General features: G+C 40.0%; 1 protein-coding gene across 1 annotated transcript in view; it reads left to right on the forward strand.

Moving 5' to 3' along the window:
* The first annotated feature begins 10,209 nt into the window (after positions 1-10,209).
* LOC119056344 (nuclear envelope pore membrane protein POM 121C-like) overlaps positions 10,210-21,821 on the forward strand; it is a 37,843-nt gene continuing 26,231 nt past the window's right edge. The window contains exons 1-5 of the mRNA XM_037154733.2: positions 10,210-10,804; positions 11,721-11,936; positions 12,245-12,403; positions 15,178-15,258; positions 17,091-17,262. Coding sequence (XP_037010628.2) covers positions 10,248-10,804; positions 11,721-11,936; positions 12,245-12,403; positions 15,178-15,258; positions 17,091-17,262 — 1,185 coding nt within the window. The 5' untranslated portion in view covers positions 10,210-10,247. The remainder of the gene's footprint in view (positions 10,805-11,720; positions 11,937-12,244; positions 12,404-15,177; positions 15,259-17,090; positions 17,263-21,821) is intronic.

The raw sequence follows: 21,821 nt of genomic DNA on the forward strand, positions 1-21,821 counted from the left end.
CTCACACAATTCTATGTGGATTTAAGGATTGACTTTGCCAGTCCTGCAAAAAAAGGCTGTTGAAATTCTAATAGGCAATCCATTAAATCTGTAGATTACTTCGGGTAGTATTGCCATCTTAGCAACATTGTCTTCCAATGAACATGGGATGTCTTTCCATTTGTTTAATTTCTTAATTAATTTCTTTAATTCCTTAATTTCTTTCAGCAATGTTTTGCTATTTTCAGTGTACAAATCTTTCACCTCCTTGGTTAAATTTATGCCTGGATATTTTACTCTTATCTTAGATTTTATTGTAAATGGAATTGCTTTCATAATTTCCTTTTTAGATTATTGCTGGTATATACAAACATGACTAATATTAGTGAATTGATCTTATACCCTACAGTCCTGTTGACTTTATTGTCTCCAATGACTTTCTTGTGAATTCTTTGGGATTTTTTAAAATATATAGGATCATGTCATCTACAGGTAGAGATAGTATTACTCCTTCCTTTGGGATTTGGATGCCTTTTATTTCTTTTCCTTGTCTAACATCTTTGGTTAGAACTTCTAGTGCAGGGTTGAATAGCAGTAGTTAAAGCATACATCTTTGTTGTAGACTGCTCTATCTGGTTCTAGGAATTGTGTCTCAACTCCTTGTGGCTAAGGGCAAGGGACGACGTTTGGAATGCAAGCCACAGGAGACAAAGCTTGCCTCTGGTAGCAAACACTGCCTCAGTTTCCTTTCCCTGCCCCCAAAGCTTGGTCAAAAGTCAATGATGGGTAAGACCCCTCACGGGGGGGGGGGGGCAACCTAAGCCAGACTCGATCACTTGGGAGGCCATCATGGAAGTACTCAGGGGGCTGCAACAAAGAGATATGGACTCTCACCACCCCCCCTTTGACATAGCCCAAGTCCCCATGTTCTCTGGGAGAAGTGCTTCCTGGCTCCAATCCCCTTAAGCCTAAATACCTGTTAAGGAGGGGTGTAGCTCCTTGCCTGGCCAGAGCGTGTCCTGGGGAAAAATCTGGCATCACAAAGACTTCCTGATAAACCTGTGAAATCTTCTCTGCTAAGAGTGCTTTCATTCATATGTTAAGGGTTCGAGCAGGAAACCCTAAAACTCTGTTCCTGACAGACTCTGACTCAGACTAAGCCCTCAGATTTCTTTGAAATGTTATCTACTGTTTGATCCTTGCCGCCCTGTATTCCTGTGTATTACAACCCAATAAAAGCCTCTAGGGGAGGGGGCTCAATGCCTTTTTCCCCTGAGAAACTAGCCACTGCTCACGGCCTTTTCCCTCTGGGAAAATGGCCACTTCTCCTCCCCAAGCAGATCATATCATGTTTCAGTCATGAGTACTCTCATCCATGGTGGCTGGGGGGACTTGCGAAGAAAGTTGCCCCCACACATCTTTGTCTTGTTCTTGATCATATAGGTACAGCTTTCAGTCTTTCACCAGTGAGTGTGCTAAGCTATAGCATTTGTATAAAAAACTTTCATCATGTTGAGGAATATTCTATTTCCAGCTTTGTGAGAACTTTAATCATGAAAGGATCTTGGATTTTATCAAATGCCTCTTTTTTGCATCAACTGAATGATTGTCAACTGAAAGTCAATATAATACTTCATTGTATTACTGTGAAGTATTATATTGACTTTTATATGTTGAAAGTCATATAAAGGTCCAGCCTTGCATTCCTAGGATAAATCCCCTTGATCATGATATATAATTCTTTTTATGTACTACTGGATTTGGTTTACTAGTATGTTGTTGAGGATTTTTGCATCTGTCTTCACAAAGGATAGTAGTCTATAATTTTCTTGTGATGTCTTTATCTGGTTTTGGTATCTGTGAAGCCACTGGTTCCTTATTTGTTGGGAGGTTTTTGATCACTGATTCAGTCTTTTTCTTTAAACTTGTTATAGGTTTATTGATATTTCAATTTTGTCTTTAGTCAGTTTAGGTCATTTACATATTGCAAGGAATTTGTTCATTTCATCTAGGTTATCAATTTTCTGGTGTACAGTTGTTCATAGTATTCTCTTGTATTGCTTTTTATTTCTGTAAGGTTAGTAGTGATATCTCCACTTGCATTTCCGATTTTAGTTATTTATCTTTTTTGTCAGTCTCTCTAGGTTTATTAATTTTAAAAATACAGGGTCCAGCCCTGGCTGGTGTAGCTCAGTGGACTGAGCGTGGGTCTGCAAACCAGCTGATTGAGGTTCGATTCCCAGTCAGGGCACATACCTGGGTTGCAGGCCAGTTCCCAGCAGGGAACCCATGAGAGGCAACCATACGTTGATATCTCTCTCCCTCTCTCCTTCCCTTCCCCTCTAAAGATAAATAAATAATATATTTTTAAAAATACAGGGTCCAGCAGAAGTAAGGCCTGTTTGAGTGTGGTTGGTTGGGTAATAATAAGGGTATAATAACTTACAATTTTAATTTGAACATTTCACCTAAAATGTCATATGGTGTGCTTGAGTGTGATATTGTTATGTCACAGAATTATATGCTTATGATTTTGTAGTAAAAAGGGGCATTATTTGTGCCAGACCCTGTATTTTTAAAGAACTAAGATTTTGGTTTTTATCGACCCACTATTGTTTTCTATTCTGTATACTATTTATCTCTACCCAAATCATTATTTTCTTTCCTCTACTAGCTTTGTGTGTAGTTTTCTCTTTTTCTCAGCTCCCCATGGTAAAAAGTTAGGTTATTGCTTTGAGATCTTTTCTCATTTTATTTTATTTTTTAAAATGTTTTATTAATTTATTGTTAGAGAGAGGGGAAGGCACAGAGAAAGAGAGGGAGGGAAACATCGTTCGGTTGCCTCTGTGTCCAGACCAGGAACCAAACCTACAACCCAGGCATGTACCGTGACTAGGAATCCAGCTGGCAACCTTTCAGTTTGCGGATGACACCCAACCGAGCCACAGTAGTCAGGACTTTCCTCATTTTAGGTGTAGGCGTTTACATCTATGGCTTTCCTTCTGAGCACTGCCATCACAGCATTCCATAAGTTATGTTGTCTTTTCATTTGAATTTGTAAGTATTGTTGGCCCTTGAACAACACAGCAGTTAGGTGTGCTAACACAAGGCATAGTTAAAAATCCATGTCAAATTTTAATTGGCCCTCCGCATATGCAGATTCCCAACTGCAGATTGAAAACACAATCAACTCTTGAACAACTCAAGTTCAAGGGTTGATTGAAAACTATACACAGATTTGAACTGTGCAGATCCACTTACCGTGTTTTGCAGTGTATAATGCACACTTTTTTGCCCAAAATTTTTAGGGTAAAATAAGGACACAGTATAATGATTATATACCATGGGTATAATAATCCCATCTATAATGCGTACAAAAATGTTGGTACACATTATACATGGCAAAATACAGTATATGCAGATGTTTAAATTTTAGTTAATACTGATCTGTTCTTAAGTTCACTGACTTTATTTTGTGATCTCCAATCTGCTGTTAAGCATATTCAGTGAATTTTTCCAATTATTTTATTTTTTAGTATGTTTCAAACTTGTTATTTTCATTTCTTTGTAAGGATTCCTTATACATTCACTCATTAAAACCACATCTTCCTGTAATTATTTGGACATATCTACAATCTTGGTTGGCTAAGTCTAACCTTTGGATTAATTTCTATACATTGCTTTTTTCTACACTGTGGATCACATTTTCTTGGGGGTTTTTGTATGTGTGACTTTTTATTGAATATTGTACATTGTGAACAATACTTCAGAGTCTGTTATCCATGAAGTATATAGATTCTTGTTTTAGCAGGCAACGTAATTAGGGCTAATGACTTAGCCTTTGTTAGGCTTGGTTGTTTTTCTCTCTTTTTAAAGATTTTTATTTATTTATTTTTAGAGAGAGGGAAAGGGAAGGAGAAAGAGAGGGAGAGAAATATCAGTGTGTGGTTGCCTCTCACGTGCTTCCTGGTGGGGACCTGGCCAACAGCCCAGCTATGTGCCCTGACTGGGAACTGAACCAGTGACATTTGATTCACAGTCCGGCACTCAGTCCACTGAGCCATACCATCCAGGGCATGGCTTGGTTTGGTTTAGTTTTTATAGATCAATGGAGAGCCTAAATGGTTTCCCAAGCCCTGTAACTTGGTAAGACTCAACTTCCAAATTCTTTTCCTATGGATCTTATCATGGTTTGACTTCAGGCTTTATTGGGACCAACCTAGAGTGGGACTTATCTATGCTCTGGTCATTAACCCAAGAGGTAAATTTTCTGTCATTTCAGCTGAATGCCAAGGATGTTAAAGGTGGGTTTACAAGATCTCTCTGCTTTGGCAGGGCCACAACTTGCCTGACAGTACTCTTATCCAATGACTGCTCCAACTCTAGGATCTCTGTTCTAAACTCAACCCCATATAGTACCTGCTTCTGGTACACCTCAGGTGATCTCACTCTGTATTTACAGCCTCACTGCATTATTCAGGATCCTCCAGAGAAACACAGCCAATAGGATGGACAACCCCCATATTTATTATTAGGAGCTGGCTCATGCAATTATAGAGGTTGAGAAGTTGCAAGATCTGTAGTCAGCCACTGGAGGCCTAAGAGAGGTGATAATGTAATTCTAGTCCAAGGCCAAAGGCTAAAAATCGGAAGAGCCAGTAGTGTGATTTTCAGTCCAAGTCCAAATCTGGAAGGAGTAGAAAACCAATGTCCCCAGCTCAGAGATAGTCAAGCAGAAAGAATTCTTACTCAGCCTTTTTGTCCTATTCAGGCTTTCAACAGATTGTTTGAGGCCCACCCACTTGGAAAGGGCCATCTTCTTTACTGAATCTACCAATTCCAGTGTTATTCTCATCCAGAAACACTTTCATAGACACAACCACAAATAACATTTAACTAAATATCTGGGCACCCCACAACCCAACCAAGTTGAGACATAAAATTAATCATCATACGAGCCTTTAGTCACAGATCTCTGGGGGACTCACATATGGACTCCTGGAACTTCTATATGTATGGCGCCCTCTTTTCCTTTGCCCGGTAATGTACAGCTATTACAGTTATCCCTAAGTCTGATCTCTGCATCTTCAGCCCAATGGGATCACTTTACTCTAGTAAGATTAGAGGTCTCTTCACCACAGTTGGGATATTGTCCCCGAGTAGAGAGGCTCTAGGTGATCGGGAACCAGCCTTGTGCTCCTGTTGTGCTTTGCTTGAGTAGTTGCCTCATAAGATTTTCCATTTTTCTAGTTGTTTATGGTAGGAAGACTAAACTGATATCTCTTAATCATGGCTGGAAAATCTATTTTTATTATATGTTTTTATTATATTTAATAGTATTTTATTATATGAATTATACCCCTCTTCATCCATTTTTGTGTTGGTAGACATTAGATTTTGGTGTATTCAAATTGTCACTAATACAAATGATGCTTTAATGAGTATCTTGGTACCCAGAAATGGAATTGCAGGGTTATAAGATATATGTATTTCTTCTACCTTATTAGATATTGCCACATTGCTCTCCAAATCATACTGTTCTACATATCCACAAACAGTACATGAGTTCCATTTGTTCCACATCTTTGCCAAAATTTGCTCTGTTGAACTTTTCTATTTGTGCAAGTGAATGCAAAATGGTATCTTGTTACCTCAATAAACATTTCCTAGATTACTGGGGAGGTTAAACATATGTATATATGTGTATGTACATTCACACACATACATATACAAATATGTACAGTTGGGTCATCTTTTTGTCATTGATTCTTAGAAATTCTTTATAAATTCTACTTACTAGTTGCTTTTTGGTTACGTGGATCCCGCTTTCACCCCCCAATCTTGGCTTGTCTTTTAGCTGCCTATGTTGTCTTCCCATACAGACATGTTCAACTTAATGTGGTCATATTTATCTGTGTTTTACTAAATTATTTGTGCTTTTTTGGTGTCCATTTTTTTGACCTCTAAACAGAGGTGCCCCAGAGCTCAGGCCTCAGAATTCTCTATTTACATTAATTCCCAAGTAATCTTACTGAATCTTGTGGCATCTGTGTATTGATGGCTTTTACATCTAGCTCTTCTCAACACCAGTAATATATGATAATTTAAAGGACCCTAGCTGAGCTAGATACTATCTTTCTTCTTTCCTTCTTATCCAAGTATATTGAATGGGAAGTCTGCAGTCACTGCCTCCATTTCCTCATCTTCCATTCACTGTTTAACCTGCTGCAGCTTGACTTTTGTTGCACTATTCCACTATACTGATGATCTTTTCTTCTTTTCTTTTCTTTTCTTTTCTTTTCTTTTCAAGAAGTCTTATGTGAACTTCTAGTCAAGATGGAGGTGTAGGTAAACATGCCTCACCTCCTCACACAACTACAGAAAAAATTAACTAGACTACAAAACAAAAATCACTCAGAATCATTAGAAAATTGAGCTGTATAGAAGTCTGACAACGAAGGATTTAAAGAAGCCACATTCACCCAGATGGGTAGGAAGGGCAGAAACATGTGAAGAGGCATGGAATGGGACAGTCTTACATCCATGTGTCTTAGATAAAAATTGGGAGGGATACCTCCAGAGCGAGGAATCCTAGCCCCAGACCACACCACCCAGCTTAGGGTTCCAGTGCCAGGAAGATAATTCCCCATAACTTCTGGCTGTAAAAACCAGTGGGGGTTGGGGTGGTGGAAGAAACTGCAGGATCTTCAAGAGACTCCTCTTAATGGGCCTACAATGGATTTAGAACTCACGCAGACCCACTCCCTCTGGGATTTAGCACCAGAGCAACAGCTGGAAGGAAACCAATAGCATACAGGGAGATGCTGACTGACATCAGGGTGAGTGCCAGGAGACAGCTTCTTCCTCCATAAAACTCTGGAGGCCAGGCAACAGCATCACCCCCTCTCTAAGGCCTCTTTAATGCAGAGCAACGGAGCTGAAACATGGGTTGCCCTGCCCTGGTGATTACCTAAGCCTCTGTCCAATACAACTTACAGGTGGCTACAACAGGCCACTACTAAGACAGGGAGTCAAAGTGCTCTACTAATAAACAGAAACAAACACAGAAGGCCAGCAAATTGAGGAGACAAAGAAATATGGCCCAAATGAAAGAACAAAACTCCAGAAAAAGAACAAAATGAAATTGAGATAAGCAACCTATCAGATACAGACTTCTAAACACTGTTTATCAGGATGCTGAAGGAACTCATTGGGTACTTCAAGGGTATAAAAAAGACCCAGGCAGAAATGATAGTTAGATCAAATGAAATAAAAAATCTACAGGGAACCAACAGTGGAGGAGATGAAGCCAGGAATCAAATCAATGATTTGGAACATAAGGAGGAAAGACATTTTAAATCAGAACAGGAATAAGAAAAAAAGAATTAAAAAAAAAAGAGGATAGGCTAAAAAGCTTCTGGGACACCTTCAAATGTACGAACATCCAAATCATAGGGGTTGCAGCAGAAAAGGAAGAGAAAGAAACTGAAAAATAATGAAAGAAAACTTCTCTAATATGGTGAAGGAAATAGATGTACAAGTCCAGGAAGCACAGAGAATCCTAAATAAGATGAACCCAAAGAGGACCACACCAAGACACATCATAATTAAAATGCCAAAGGTTAAAGATAAAGAGAGAATCTTAAAAGCAGCAAGATAATAGCAGATAGTTATCTACAAAGGAGTTCCCATAAGACTGTCAGCTGATTTCTCAAAAGAAACTTTGCAGGCAAGAAGGGGCTGGCAAGAGGTATTCAAAGTGATGAAAAGCAAGGACCTACAATCTAAATTACTCTCTTCAGCAAAGCTATCATTTAGAATGGAAGGGCAGATAAAGTGCTTCCCAGAGAAGGTAAAACTGAAGGAGTACATCATCACCAAGCCATTAATATATGAAATTTTAAAGGGAATTATATAATAAAAAGATCCAAACTATGAACATTAAAATGGCAACAAGTTCACAACTATCAACAATTGAATCTAAAAAACAAACTATGCAAACAAGTAGAAGAAGAAGACAATCATAGATGTGGAGATCATTTGGAGGGTTATCAGTTGGGGGGGAGGGGGAAATGGGGAAAAGATGCAGGGATTAAGAAGTACAAATTGGTAGGTACAAAACAGACAGGGGGATGTTAAGAACAGTAGAGGAAATGGAGTAGCCAAAGGACTTACCATAGTTTGCCATATATAATGTGCACTTTTTGCCCAAATTTTTGAGGGGAAGATATGGGCATGCATCATACATGGGAATAATGATTCCATACCATGGATTTAATAATCCCATGTATAATATGCATGAAAACATGGGTGTGCATTGTACACAGCACATTTATGCAGGAAAATATGGTATATGTATGACCCATGACTTGAACTAAGGGGGACAGATTACTGGAGGGAATGGGGGTACTGGGTGGAGGGGACAAAGGAGGGAAATTGGGATAACTGTAATAGCATAATCAATAAAATGTATTTTTTTAAAGTCTTATGTGAAGTAAGTCACTTTAAATAGATAGAAGCAGAATTGCCCTGGCAGTGAGTTGGAGAGAAGGAATATTGCTTGCTTTTCTCATCTCTCCAAGTTGCTCCACCTGCATCTTTACCGAGCCCTGTCTATCATCTTTCCAACATCCCTATTCCCCCAAACATCCTAGACTCCAGCCATAGTGATCTACTGTAGAACCTTGACTCTCAATCTTAATTTGTTCTGGAAGGCTGCTTGAAAAGTGATTTGTTCAAATACTGAATTGTACTCATACTCCCATATTCTCTCCTTTGTTTTTCGCCTCAGAGATGCATGACTGATCATACCAGATTCAGCATGAAAGTGTTGTCGGGGCAAGAATCGAAGTTTTGTTCAAGAGCCCATTGTTTTGTCCACGAAAAACTTGGTCAAGAACTGAATTGTTCAAGATGGGACATGATGGAGAACAGAGGTTTGACTGTATTTGGAGACTCTTGTATGACAGTCCTTCACATCTCTGTGCTTCTGGGTCATGCTGCTTCTTCTTGAATATGATTTAACCATTTTTCTCAGCTTAATTAGCACCTCCCACTCATCTTTCCCTTCATTATTTCTTCTCTTCTTTTATGCCTGTATTATCACACCACAATGAATTGTTCCACTTATTTTTGTATTCATTGGTGGTTTCTTGTATGTGCCCTGACCTGAGGACCGAACCCACAACGTTGGTGTATCAGGATAACGTTCTAACAGCTACCCAGCCAGGGCCTGAATATTAACTTTCTAGGTACACATCATTTCTCCCTAATCAACTGAGTACTTCTAAAATCAGAGAACCTGTCTTTTTTCCATAAACGTCTTTAATGTATATCAATAATAGAATGAACAAAGCAATAAATGAATTTCTGAGGAAGGTGAGCTAGACCAAAGTCTGAATTGGCAGACCACCAAGTTTGTTGTTGTTTAAGTTTTATTAAGACACAACTCACAGAGCTGTGAAGCAACCTGCATTAATTCTAAAACATTTCGTTTCTCCCCCAAAGAAAACTACACTATAGAAGCCACTCTCCATTCCATCACCAGAAATATACTCCCCAACCCTAGACAACTTTCTCAGGCCATCAAGTTAAAACATAGGTAAATTGATCACATATCTTCAAAATCAATTCTGGACCATGACGTAAAATTTGGTAGATAAACGTCCCATTTTACCAACTTGTACTGCAAAAACTCAAACATATCACAGGTCCAGGTTTGGTCTTCAGTTTTAGATTCTTTGATCGGTACTTATTAAAAGTAGACCCGCATTTAACAAAGGTGGTGGGTTTGGGTTGGTCTTCCTTTTCACTACTACCGTTAAAGTAAGTTCTCTTAAGCTGTTTATACTTCGGCAGGAAATAGGGTAGCTGGGAAAATCTCACACAGTCTGGTAGCAATTTTGAAAAATGCCCGATAAGCTCTTCTGGAGAGTTCAGCCCAAAGGAAGATACGATGGATTAAGTATGACATGAACAGTCGTTTCCTGAAGGTCTGACTTTTAACCTGATTCTTCACAGGCTTGCCTCTGGGTGGGGGCTGTGTGAATAGGCGCCCAAGACGGCCGGAGAATCGGAACTCGGCTTTCAGGGAAGCCACATTTTTTTCTAATTGGGTCGGGTCTAACACATTGTTCGACGTTTCCTCTCGCGGTCGTGCGTTTGAGTCGCGTACGCAGTGACGCATCCGGCGCGCGCTGTAACGTGCCGCGCCGCGCCGCGCTGTGCACGCTGGGATATTTAAGTCTTCTCCGCGGCGCGGAGCCGCGATGTCTCCGGCGGCTACGGCGCCTGGAGGATGCGAACGGCGGCGGCCTATAGCGAGTGTCAGGGACGGTCGGGGCCGGGGCTGGGGTTGCGGTTGCGCGGCGCTCCTCGGTCTGTCGCTGCTTGGCCTCGTACTCTATATAGTGCCGGCGGCGGCTGCGCTGGCCTGGCTGGCCGTGGGGGCTACCGCGGCCTGGTGGGGACTGAGCCGCGAGCCCCGAGGTTCGCGCGCCTTCTCGCTTGTCCGGAACGCGCGGCGTCAGCGAACACTGCTTGCCTTGTCTCCAGCCAAGTCAGCAGTAAACGGAAATCTCCTCGAGCCACGGACCCTGCTCCGCGGACCAGACCCTGCTGAATTGCTCCTCGTGGGCAGTTACCAGGGCAAGCCTGGCCCCCCGCAGACCCCCCGGGTTCCGGAGGCCACAGACCTGCGGGAGAGGCTTGGCGGTCGCCCACCCACCCGCACCACGCTGTTGGCTTATTCGGCCCAGCACGTTCACCACATTCACCCCTCTCCCCCCGCTTCTCTGCTCGCACCCTCCAGGAGGCCTTCCCACAGGTAGGATAAAGCTGATCTTTCCCGGACCCTTCTCTCTCTGTCGACTGGCTTTGAATAGAGGGCTTAACTTTTAAATCCGATTTTTTATAAGTCCAAAAGGGTTTCTGTGTCATTTTGTCCTCTTAAATATTTTGGTGCATATTTTCCGTCTCCTCCCCCGCCCCTTAATCTTTGAAATGAGGTGATGCCACTGCTGTTCCTTTCAGTTGTTAAAACTGTCTGAATTTTAGTACAGTATAGATTTAGCAGAACACTTATTAAAACTAAAATACCCCTACTTCGGGTGAAAATGTCTTTATTTTTCGTGTGTAGTCATATAGTATTTTTAAAGATGTTTTTTCTTTGGATCGGTGAGAAATTTTATCTGTGTAGCTGAGCGCAAAGAGGTGTTCTCAGGAAACACGTCTTCCATTGATACAACTTGATAAATATGATCAAATTAGACATTTTCAGTTAGTCCCAATAATGGAGAGATACGTGAGAATACAAAAATTTGGTAAGAGTATTAGGTCCTTGATAAATAAATTTAGTTGAGAAGATGGACATTTAGGAGTTGAAAAATATTTGATTCTGGGTGTATGTTACTGATGACTTACTGAAAAGATTGAAGGGTTCTTGAAAAGTTTCTCCTTGCATGTCATAACGCACTTTTCTTCCATTGTAGTTTTCCTTGTATGTGCAAAGTTTTCAATTTCTCTGTGAAATTGTTGATGTCTTTTGTAGGGATGGCTGTTTAAGCAGTTGCCACTTTGTGCCCTTAGGTGGAAGTTGCCATAAAAATTCTGTGTTCTGTATTGTTTAGAGGTTTAAGCTCTCTGGAAAAATACATGAACCCACATGGTTCTTTAGTCAGTTAAATTTTCTGACATTCTTTTCAGCTTTTTTCATTCCTTAACATGTGTCCTATTCTCTACAGGGATTGTGGGACTTTGTCAAATCGGTTTTTAATAACACCTCGAAGACGATACCCTATTCAGCAGGCCCAGTATTCCTCTCTGGGGGTACTTCCCACAGTGTCTTGGAATGGTTATCACAAGAAGGCTGTCCTATCTCCTCATAATTCCAAAATGGTGTGCAGCCCAGTGACAGTGAGGATTGCTCCTCCTGATAGCAAATTGACTCGTTCTCCAATGTGAGTATTATTGTTGAAAGAATGGACTCCTCTTTGTGTCCACTTTATTCTTCTATCATTAATTCTCTGATAAGACAATTATAAAGCAGAAGGAGAAATACCTGCTTATTTAAATGAGAAATCCCAAATTTTAGTCATTAAACTGTCTATTTTCTTGTTTTTCACCTTGGATTGTAGCTTTAATTGCTAAGAGCATTTTCTGTGAATGTATAAATTACATTTTTGCTTATTGGTTAGCTTCTGAAGTCTATGGTGTATGACATAGTAATTAAAATATCTTAATGCTAGAATCTTGACTTCCATTGCAGACAGGAGCAGTTAATGACCTCAACACTGTCCTCAACATCAAGTAATGCTCCAGACCCATGTGCAAAGGAGACTGTACTGAGTGCCCTCAAAGAGAGGAAGAAAAGAACAGTGGAGGAGGAAGAACAAGTACTCACTGATGGACAGGAAAATAAAAGAAGGTAACAGGCCCAGCAGAGCACTAAAAAGGCCTCCTGGTACTCTGTGATTTGTTGAAATACAGATTGCTCCCCCAAAAGATACAGAGGGCAGCTTCAGTTTGTATGCCTTAGTAGGTCTCCTTCATTGGCTTTCATGGAAGAGCTTAGTAAAAAAGGTTTTCATGCTGTGTTCATTTCAGGCTTAGGCACAAGTTAATTGTTATAATTTACCTTTTCCATAAGTATTGGGAAAAGCCAACAACTGTTAGTTATGTCAGCCTCATACTTTTGATACAAATGGGTTAAATTGTTTTTGAGAAAGAATGTTCAAAGGCTTTCCCTCCCATTCTTGTGATGTTTAGTTATTTGGGTAACCACCAGTTTAAATGTAATACTTGTGCTGAAGGGAATGCTTGGCAAATAAAAGTGTAGACTACAGTGTGGTACACTTATCACTAATGAGAGTAAAACCAGCTCCATTAATTGATTTTCAATAACTTAATGACAATGGAGTAAGGAGTCTGTTTCCTGAGCATGGAAAGAAAGGAGATGAAGTCACTAATTACAATGCAGGATTGCTTGTGGCTTTCTAAGGAATTACTTAAGTATTCCACTCATTTTTTTTAAAAGATTTTATTTATTTGTTTTTAGAAAGAGGAAGGGTGGGAAAAAGAGAGAGAAACATCAGTGTGAGAGAGATACATCAATCGGTTGCCTCTTGCATGCCCCAACCAGGGACCTGGCCTGAAACCCAGGCATGTGCCCTGACAGGGAATCGAACCGGTGATCTTTGGTTCGCAGGCTGGCACTCAATCCACTAAGCCACACCGGCCAGGGCATCCACTCATTTTTTTAATACAACAAATTGAGCAGCCACAATGTGCCAAAATCTATTCCAGGTACTGTGGATAGAGCAGTGAACAAGACAAAGTCCTCTTGGGACTTGGAGGGAGAGAAACAAAAAAGGGGGAGGATATTATAACAAGGTTTAGATTGTAAATATATAGGAATTAAAAAAAAAAACAGGGTGATGTAAAGGCAGCGGGTAATGAGAAGGGGGCTCTTTTTTTTTTTCAAAGATTTTATTTATTTATCTTTAGAGGGGAAGGGGGGGAAGGAGAGAGGGAGAGAAACATCAATGTATGGTTGCCTTTTGTGCGTCCCCTGCTGGGGACTGGCCTGCAGGGAACCAGCCTGCAACCCAGGCGTGTGCCCTGACTGGGAATCGAACCGCGATTGTCTGGTTCGCAGGCCCGTGCTCAATCCACTGAGCCACACCAGCCAGGGCTAGAAGGGGGCTCCTTTAAAAAAGGTGTTCTATGAGGAAACAGTGAACCCCACACTTAAAAAATAGAATCATTGTCCCCATTACCTAGACCAGATTGTTCTGTCCTACTGGTTCTGGGTTGGCCATCTTTAATACTTTAAATAACAAAATTAAGTGGGCCCTGGCTGGTGTGGCTCAGTGGATTGAGCACTGACCTGAGAACTGAAAGGTTGCCAGTTCAATTCCCAGTCAGGGCACATGCGTGGGTTGCAAACCAGGTCCTCAGGAGTGAGTACACGAGAGGCAACCACACACTGATGTTTCTCTCACACTCTTTCTCCCTCCCTACCCCTTTCTCTAAAAGTAAATAAATAAATAAAATCTTTAAAAAACACCAAATTAAGTAGGGAGGTATTAATCAATGTAGATATATTTATATAACATAGGAAAGGCAGGTTATGATGACTAGAAAGGTGATTTACAAATGAGCAATTTGAGCTAACGTCAATGAGCTAAAGCTAGAGTGGCAGGAGTCAGGGTGTATGGAGGTGGGAGAGGAAATAACTACTATGGTCCAAGTAGGTTTTTCATGTTCTTTAGGGTGGTAGTTTCACTTGACAGTAGTGAGGCCGTAACTAAGGATTCTGTGTTATTGTTCCCATAATTGAAATAAGCAGCGATTATGTGCTCCGTGTATGGGCCCTTTTTATGTGTGAGATGTGAAGTTTTTGCTTAACAGACTTGCCATATTAACTTCTAGAGCACTATGTGTGGATTTGTCCCTAAAGTGTTGTGGTTTTTTTAAAATAATTTTATTTATTTATTTATTTAAGATTTTTTATTTATCTTTAGAGGGGAAGGGAAGGAGAGAGGGAGAGAAATATCAATGTATGGTTGCTTCTTGTGCCACCCCTGCTGGGAACTGGCCCCTGCTGGGAACTGGCCCCTGCTGGGAACTGGCCCCTGCTGGGAACTGGCCTGCAACCCAGGCATGTGCCCTGACTGGAAATCAACCACGATCTTTTGGTTCGCAGGCCTGTGCTCAGTCCACTGAGCTACACCAGCCAGGGCTGTTTGTATTTAATTTATGGATGGCAGGATGTTACATTTGTGACTGTAATAATTGGTACAGTAAATAAATTCAAAAGGTCTTGATGTATAGTAAGTCTTCACTTATTGTTTTCATTAGGATTTTGGAAACCAACAACGTAAAAACGAAATCAATTTTCCCAGCGGCTAATTGATAGAAACAACATTTGAGTTCATGTGGCATTTCATCAACATTATAAATAAAACAACATTAAAGAAAATGATGTTATTCAAGGATCTACTACATTTTTATACTTATTGCCAGGACAATCTGAGAATAAATTTACCTTTTGAAATCTGGGATTTGAAGCAGCCTTTTTCTTGTCTAGCAAGGAACCTGTGCTTCATAGAAGTAGTATAGATCCCAGGGATATGAGAATATGCATTAAGGGGAGAAAAGCCATTTCATTTAATTGAGAGTTTTTTTGATCTATCACAGGCGGCATGATAGCAGTGGGAGCGGGCAGTCGGCATTTGAGCCCCTGGTGGCCAATGGAGTCCCTGCTTCTTTTGTGCCGAAGTAAGTGAAAATCCATTTGGTTAAGATATAAACTATTTGGGGAAAGGGCAGTGTTGAAGTTACTGTACTATAGATTTTCCTCTTTGCTTTTTGCATTGCTTTGTCTGTACAGGTTTGAATCTTCAAAATCAGAGAGGAACATTTGAGTGACATATTAATAACTCATAATCCTTTTTAATATTTTTCATTAAAATGGGGAAAATATGTTAAGGCTTAAAGGTTTTGTAAATATATTGTAATAACCAAGTGTTTGAACAAATCACAAAGTTTGCACAAAGGATAAAATAAAACACTAAAATTTAAGGTAAGTGATAAGTTTCTACATTTGAGTTTAAATACATTTGAGGAAGAAATGGATGAGAGGGAAAGAGGAATATGTGTGAAAAGACTTGGGGCAACTTATATGCTTAATACGGCCACGAAAAAGCCACTGTGTTCTCGTCCTGTGCTGACAGAACAAAGGCTAGAATGAGGCAGGTAAGTGGCAGTATTGCTTTCCTTGGTTCTCAGATAGTCCATGGAGTGCTCTGGTTGTCCGCTGTGCTACACTATAGAAAAGGATGTACACAAACTGAAATCATTTTGACTGCAGTAACTGATATGTTAAGGGGAGGTGGTGATGGGTGAAGGGATTTTGAAGGTATATAAGTACTAGTGGAGAGGACGAAAATCTCAGCAGCAATAAGGACATGAGGGAAGGATAATGGTCTGCAAAAAACTGAAGGACTGTCAGATGAAAGAAGGACAGCAACTTGCTCAGTATGGCACCGAATAGGATCTATGGGTGAAAGAGGAAATACATTTTCATCCAGTATAAGGAAAAACTGGTCCACATTTGACATTCATCACTCCAGGAGGTAGTGAGTTGTCTCCAGGGGTCCCCAACCTCCAGGCCACACAGCAGGGGGTGAGCTTGAATGTAATGCACTTGAATCATCCTGAAACCACCCCCCCACACCCTGTCCATGGTAAAATTGTCTTTCACAAAACTGGTTCCTGGTGCCAAAGAGGTTCAGCACCATTGGACATTGTAACAGGTTGGTTGACTAGTGACTACTCTACAGGAAGGCTGTAGAGGGAATTTCTGTTTCAGTTGGACACTTAGAAAAAATGGTGGGTTCTTCTTAACTGATTTTTTTAACAGCTTTATGGAGGAATAATTGACATATAATAAACTGTTTAAAGTATACAGTTTGATAAGTTTTGATGTGTATACACCTGTGAAACCATCACCACAGTCGAGACAATGAACAGAACCATAACCTCCAAAAGTTTCCCGATATCCCTTAGTAATGTCTCCTTCCAGTCCCGCCCCCATCCCCATCCCCAGGCATTCAGTATCTGCATTCTGTCGCTAGAGATTAGTGTGTGTTCTCTAGAATATTATTTGAATGGAATTATATTTAATTTTTAAATATAAAAATTAAATGTAATTAAATTACATTTAATTTTTAAAATATTTGGCTTTCTCTTGTCAGATACTGTTAACTGATAACAAAATTAAGAGAATTATCCACCCTGGCAGGTCTAGCTCAGTGGATTGAGTGTGGGCCTGCAAACCAGACAATTGTGGTTCGATTCCCAGTCAGGGCACATGCTTGGGTTGCAGGCCAGTTCCCAGCAGGGGACGCACGAGAGGCAACCATACATTGATATTTCTCTCCCTCTCTCCTTCCCTTCCCCTCTGAAGATAAATAAATAAAATCTAAAAAAAAAAAGAGAAATATCCTTTTTCATTGAGTTTATTTAAGAAAGATTTTGTAACCATGATGAAGCCTTAAAAGAATGTTGCCTTCAGTAGCACAACTAACTGTCTTTTCCCCTTTTATTAGGCCTGGGTCTCTGAAAAGAGGTCTCACTTCCCAGAGCTCAGATGACTACCTGAATAAGAGATCCCGCACCTCTTCTGTGAGCTCCATGACGAGCACGTACACGGGTGGCATTCCCAGCTCCAGCCGCAACGCCATTACCAGTTCTTACAGCTCCACTCGGGGTTTCTCTCAGGTACATCTTTCTCGTGGGTGGCATGGGCAGAATGGGTTCCCAGCATTAATTAATTGATTAGTAAGTGTTAACTAATCACCCTCTATCAGATACTAGGATTACCTCTAAATTAACAGAAGATACAGATTTTTGAATAATAACTATAGACCAGTGGAAGAGAGTAGAAAGCCAAGAAAGTAAACCAGTGTATGTTTGGAAACCCGACATAAGACAGAGCCATTTTGTACATGAATGGACAAAGGATGAAAAATTTAATAAATGGTGTTAATCAGATTGAGAAGGTTGATTGAGTCCAGATTGCATTGGGTCATAAAAGAAATTTACCCTAGGTTGGGAACTTAGTGAAAGTTTTAAAAATAGAAATGTATGTATATATATATATATAAACTTTTTTTTTTTTTTTAGAAAGAGGATGTTGTATAGCCTAGTGAACCAAGCAGATTTTGGTACCAGATAGACTTGGGTTCAGTTTTGGCTTTGACTCAGTAGCTGTAGGGCCCTGGGTAGGTAAATCACTTAAATTCTTTTTCTCATCTCAGAAGGATGGCTGTAAAGATTGAGGGTAGTGATTGAAAAGACACATTGCAGTGCCTGTCAGTAAGTGGGCACCTAGTGCCATACTACTAGAAAAAAAAGTAGTAAAGCATGTGTGGAGGAAGGTTTTGGAAGGGAAAAAAATTTTTTTGAGATGAGTTAACCAAAAAGGCTCTTACAGTGACGTGAATGCGAGATGAAGTCCTAAGCCAGAGCAGCTGTAGGAATGTGAGGAAGAGGGTAATTGTAATAACCTTTACCTTGATTATTGATTCTAGGCCAGGCCCTCTCCTAAGTGCTTTACATACATTTCCTCAGTCATCAAAATGGGCCTATTAAGTACATAGCCATTATCCCTATTTTTAAAAATCTTTTTATGTTAAATTTTAAATGTATACACAGGGAAAGAAAATATGATGAATCTCCATGTAGTTTCAATAGTTAACATCATTTTGCTCTTGTGTTTTAAAGTAAATTGTAAACTGTTATTTCACCCAAAGTACCTCAGTGTGTGTTTAAACAGTTTTAGCATTGATAACCACAATGCCATTATTCCTCTTAAACAACAGTATTTAGTAATTAGTCACTATCATTTCATGTTCAAATTGCCCTTATTGCCCAAACTATCTTTATTACTTTGTATCAGGGACCAAAAATCAATTCATTACATTTGGTTTGTGCGTCTCATACTTAGGGACATATGATGCTGCTTTTATTTTCATGCTTTTGAAAAAAACATTATTTTGTTATGTAGAATTTCCCACATTCTGGAATTAGTTTGCATTATCAGTATGTCATTTTGCTTTAACATGTGCTCTGTCCCATTTTCCTTGTAAATGAGTAGTTGGGTCCTGAGCCTTGGTTGTATTCAAGTTCAGTTGTTTAGGCAGAATATTGCATAGGTGATGCTGTGATTGCCTGTTGCATCACATCAGGAGCACGTGGTGTCTGGTTGCCTAGATATCGTGATCAATTTTCGCTAATATGGATCACTGGGTTCAAATGTTGTTAGTCTGACACGTCGGTTTTAATTTTTGTATTAGCTTTTCATTTGAAAATTTTAACAGCCATTCATCATCTTGCCTATTGTTTTATTAGGCTGCAAAATGGTGATACTCTAATTCTATCTTTCCCTCTACATTTATTAACTGAAATTCTATGAAGAAGAACACGTCCTAACTATACGAATGACAGGAGAATAAGACATTGATGCTATAGTTAACCCCAGTGGTGACCAGTGATGTTTTTGCTGTTGTTGATGATCTTTATGAACTTCTGAATTTTTATAAGGATTTTATGATCCTCAGCACATTGTAGTTGTTCCTTCTGGTACACAAAATTTTCCATCTTTGACCAGTGGGAGCCCTTTCTAATTGAATCTTGTACCCTTTCATTCTGACCCCAGTAGTCTTTGATATGTAGCTGCATTGTTTTTGACCAAAAACAAATCCACTTAGTAGATTTCCAACATATCTTGACTATTCTTCAAGTACTCCTGGTTTTAATATTTCAAATTCAGATTCAGGATTACATAATTTTGGGGGGTTTGTATTTTTAAACACAAAAAAGTCAGTGTATTATTTGATTGATTACTTGTTTGACCCTGGTACTCACAATTTCAAAATGACTATCAGTGTCATTTTTTTTAATTTATTTTTTTATTGATTATGCTGTTACAGTTGTTCTATTCCCCCCTTCATTCCCCTCCACCCTACCCCCCGTCCCCACCATTACCCCCCTTTAGTTTATGACCATGTGTCTCAAGTTCTTTAGATTCTATATTTCCCATACTATTCTTGCCCCCCCATCTATTTTCTATCTACTGTCTATGCTACTTATTTTCTGTACCTTCTCCCCCCTTCTCCTCCCACTCCCCTGTTGCTAATCCTCCTTGAGATCTTCATTTCTGTTTCCACTCCTGATCTAGCTGTCCTTTTAGTTTGCTTTTAAGTGTGGTTGTTAATAACTGTGAGTTTGTCGTCCTTTCACTGTTCATGTTTTTTTAACTTCTTTTTCTTAGATAAGTCCCTTTAACATTTCATATAATAAGGGCTTGGTGATGATGAGCTCCTTGAATTTAAGCACTTTATCTGTCCTTCCATTCTAAATGAAAGTTTGGCTGGATAGAGCAATCTTGGTTGTAGGTCTTTGGATTTCATGACTTGGAATACCTCTTTCCAGCCCCTTCTTGCCTGTAAGGTCTCTTTTGAGAAATCTGCTGACAGTCTGATGGGGACTCCTTTGTAGGTGACTGTCCCCTTAGCACTTGTTGCTTCTAGGATTCTCTCCTTCATTTTAATTTTGGCTAATGTAATTATGATGTGCCTTGGTGTATTTCTTCTTGGGTCCAACTTCTTTGGGACTCTCTGAGCTTCCTGGATTTCCTGGAAGTCTATTTCCTTTGCCAGATTGGGGAAATTCTCCTTTATTATTTGTTCAAATAAGTTTTCCACTGGTGGCTGTGCCTTTCCCCCTTCTGGTACCCCTATAATTCGGATGTTGGAGCGTTTAAAGATGTCCTGAAGGTTCCTAAGACTCTCATTTTTTTGAATTCTTGCTTCTTGACTCTTTTCTGTTTGGCCATTATTTGCTTTCTTCTGGTCCACTCCATTGATTTGAGTCCCAGTTTCCTTTTCCTTGCTATTGCTTTCCTGTGCAATTCCATTCATTTCCATTAGTTTCGCCTTCATATATTTGTCTAATTTGTGGCTATAATCAACCAGTTCTGTGAGGATCCTGATCACCAGTGTTTTAAACTGTGCATCTGAGAGTTTTGCTATTTCTTCATCACTTAGATTTATAGGCTCTGGGGCTTTGAGATCTTCTTGCGCCATTTTTGGTCTGTTTGCTTCCATTAAGTCTGAGGAGCAGAGCCTTAGACTCCCAGGTCGCTGGGTTGTGACTCTGTATGTGGAGGAGGAGTCAGAGCGGGGAAATGGCGGCCCCCTCTACTGTTTCATGCAGCTGGGTGACGAGCAGAGCCTTAGGTTGTTCACCGGGGCAGGGCCACTTAGGTCGCTGGATTATGATGTGGTCAGGCTGAAGAATTCGTTATCAGACTTCCGAAAAGTTCAATTTTCTGTGTGTTTTCTGTTGTTATTATTTAGTTGTCTCTAAACTTGGTTGTGTGAGGAAGCACGGCGTCTCCACCTATGCCGCCATCTTGGCAGAAGTCTCCTTTTTTTTTTTTAGATTTTATTGATTTAGAGAGAGGGGAACAGAGGGAGAAGGAGAGGGAAAGAAACATTAATGTGAGAAACACTGATCAGTTGCCTCTCAGCTGAGGACCAAACCTACAACCCAGGAAATGCCCTGACTGGGAATTAAACCAGAGACTCTCATTTTGTGGGACAACACCCAGCCTGAATCATTAGGGCCAATAACATTAACAGTAAGACTTGTGTAATCATCTTAAGAATTATTTGTGGTTCATTTTGTTATTAGTATATACCACTCAAAGGAAACTGACAACACATAGTTAAAATAATGTGTTTTGAAGAAATATGAGATACTGTAATTGTTCTCAGTTACACTACCAGCTTGATGTGTGTGTGTACACCCGCACTTGACCCCCACACAGTCTTATCCACGTATTAACCTTAGCCCTCCACATCTGCAGAAAATAATACTGTCTTTGATCCGTGGTTGGTTGAATCTGCAGGTAATAAACCCTCAGATGCTGGCTGTACCTACATTTATTTATTTATTTTTAAATGGATCTGCACAGTTTAAACTATAGTAAGGCTGTTCAAAGGTCTACTGTAATAAGTTTGTTTGATGTGTTTTAGTCTTTTAGGGATTTCTGTGTTTTTCTTTTTGACAGGTGAGGAATAGTATTTAATTTGTGTCTCTGGTGAGTAAGTTGGAGCAGCTTTTTAGAGAAACATTCTGAACGACCTAAAGATTTAAATGTAAATAGAAATGGTGAAAGTATTTGCAAAAACATGCTTCTCACACATTGCTGGTGGGAGTGTCAGTTGGTACAGTTCTCTAGAGGCCAGTGTAGCAGTAATTATCAGCATTAG

This window comes from Artibeus jamaicensis, unplaced genomic scaffold (assembly GCF_021234435.1).
Source record: "Artibeus jamaicensis isolate MK-2021 breed Jamaican fruit bat unplaced genomic scaffold, CSHL_Jam_final contig_1582, whole genome shotgun sequence".
NCBI classification, from domain to species: domain Eukaryota; kingdom Metazoa; phylum Chordata; class Mammalia; order Chiroptera; family Phyllostomidae; genus Artibeus; species Artibeus jamaicensis.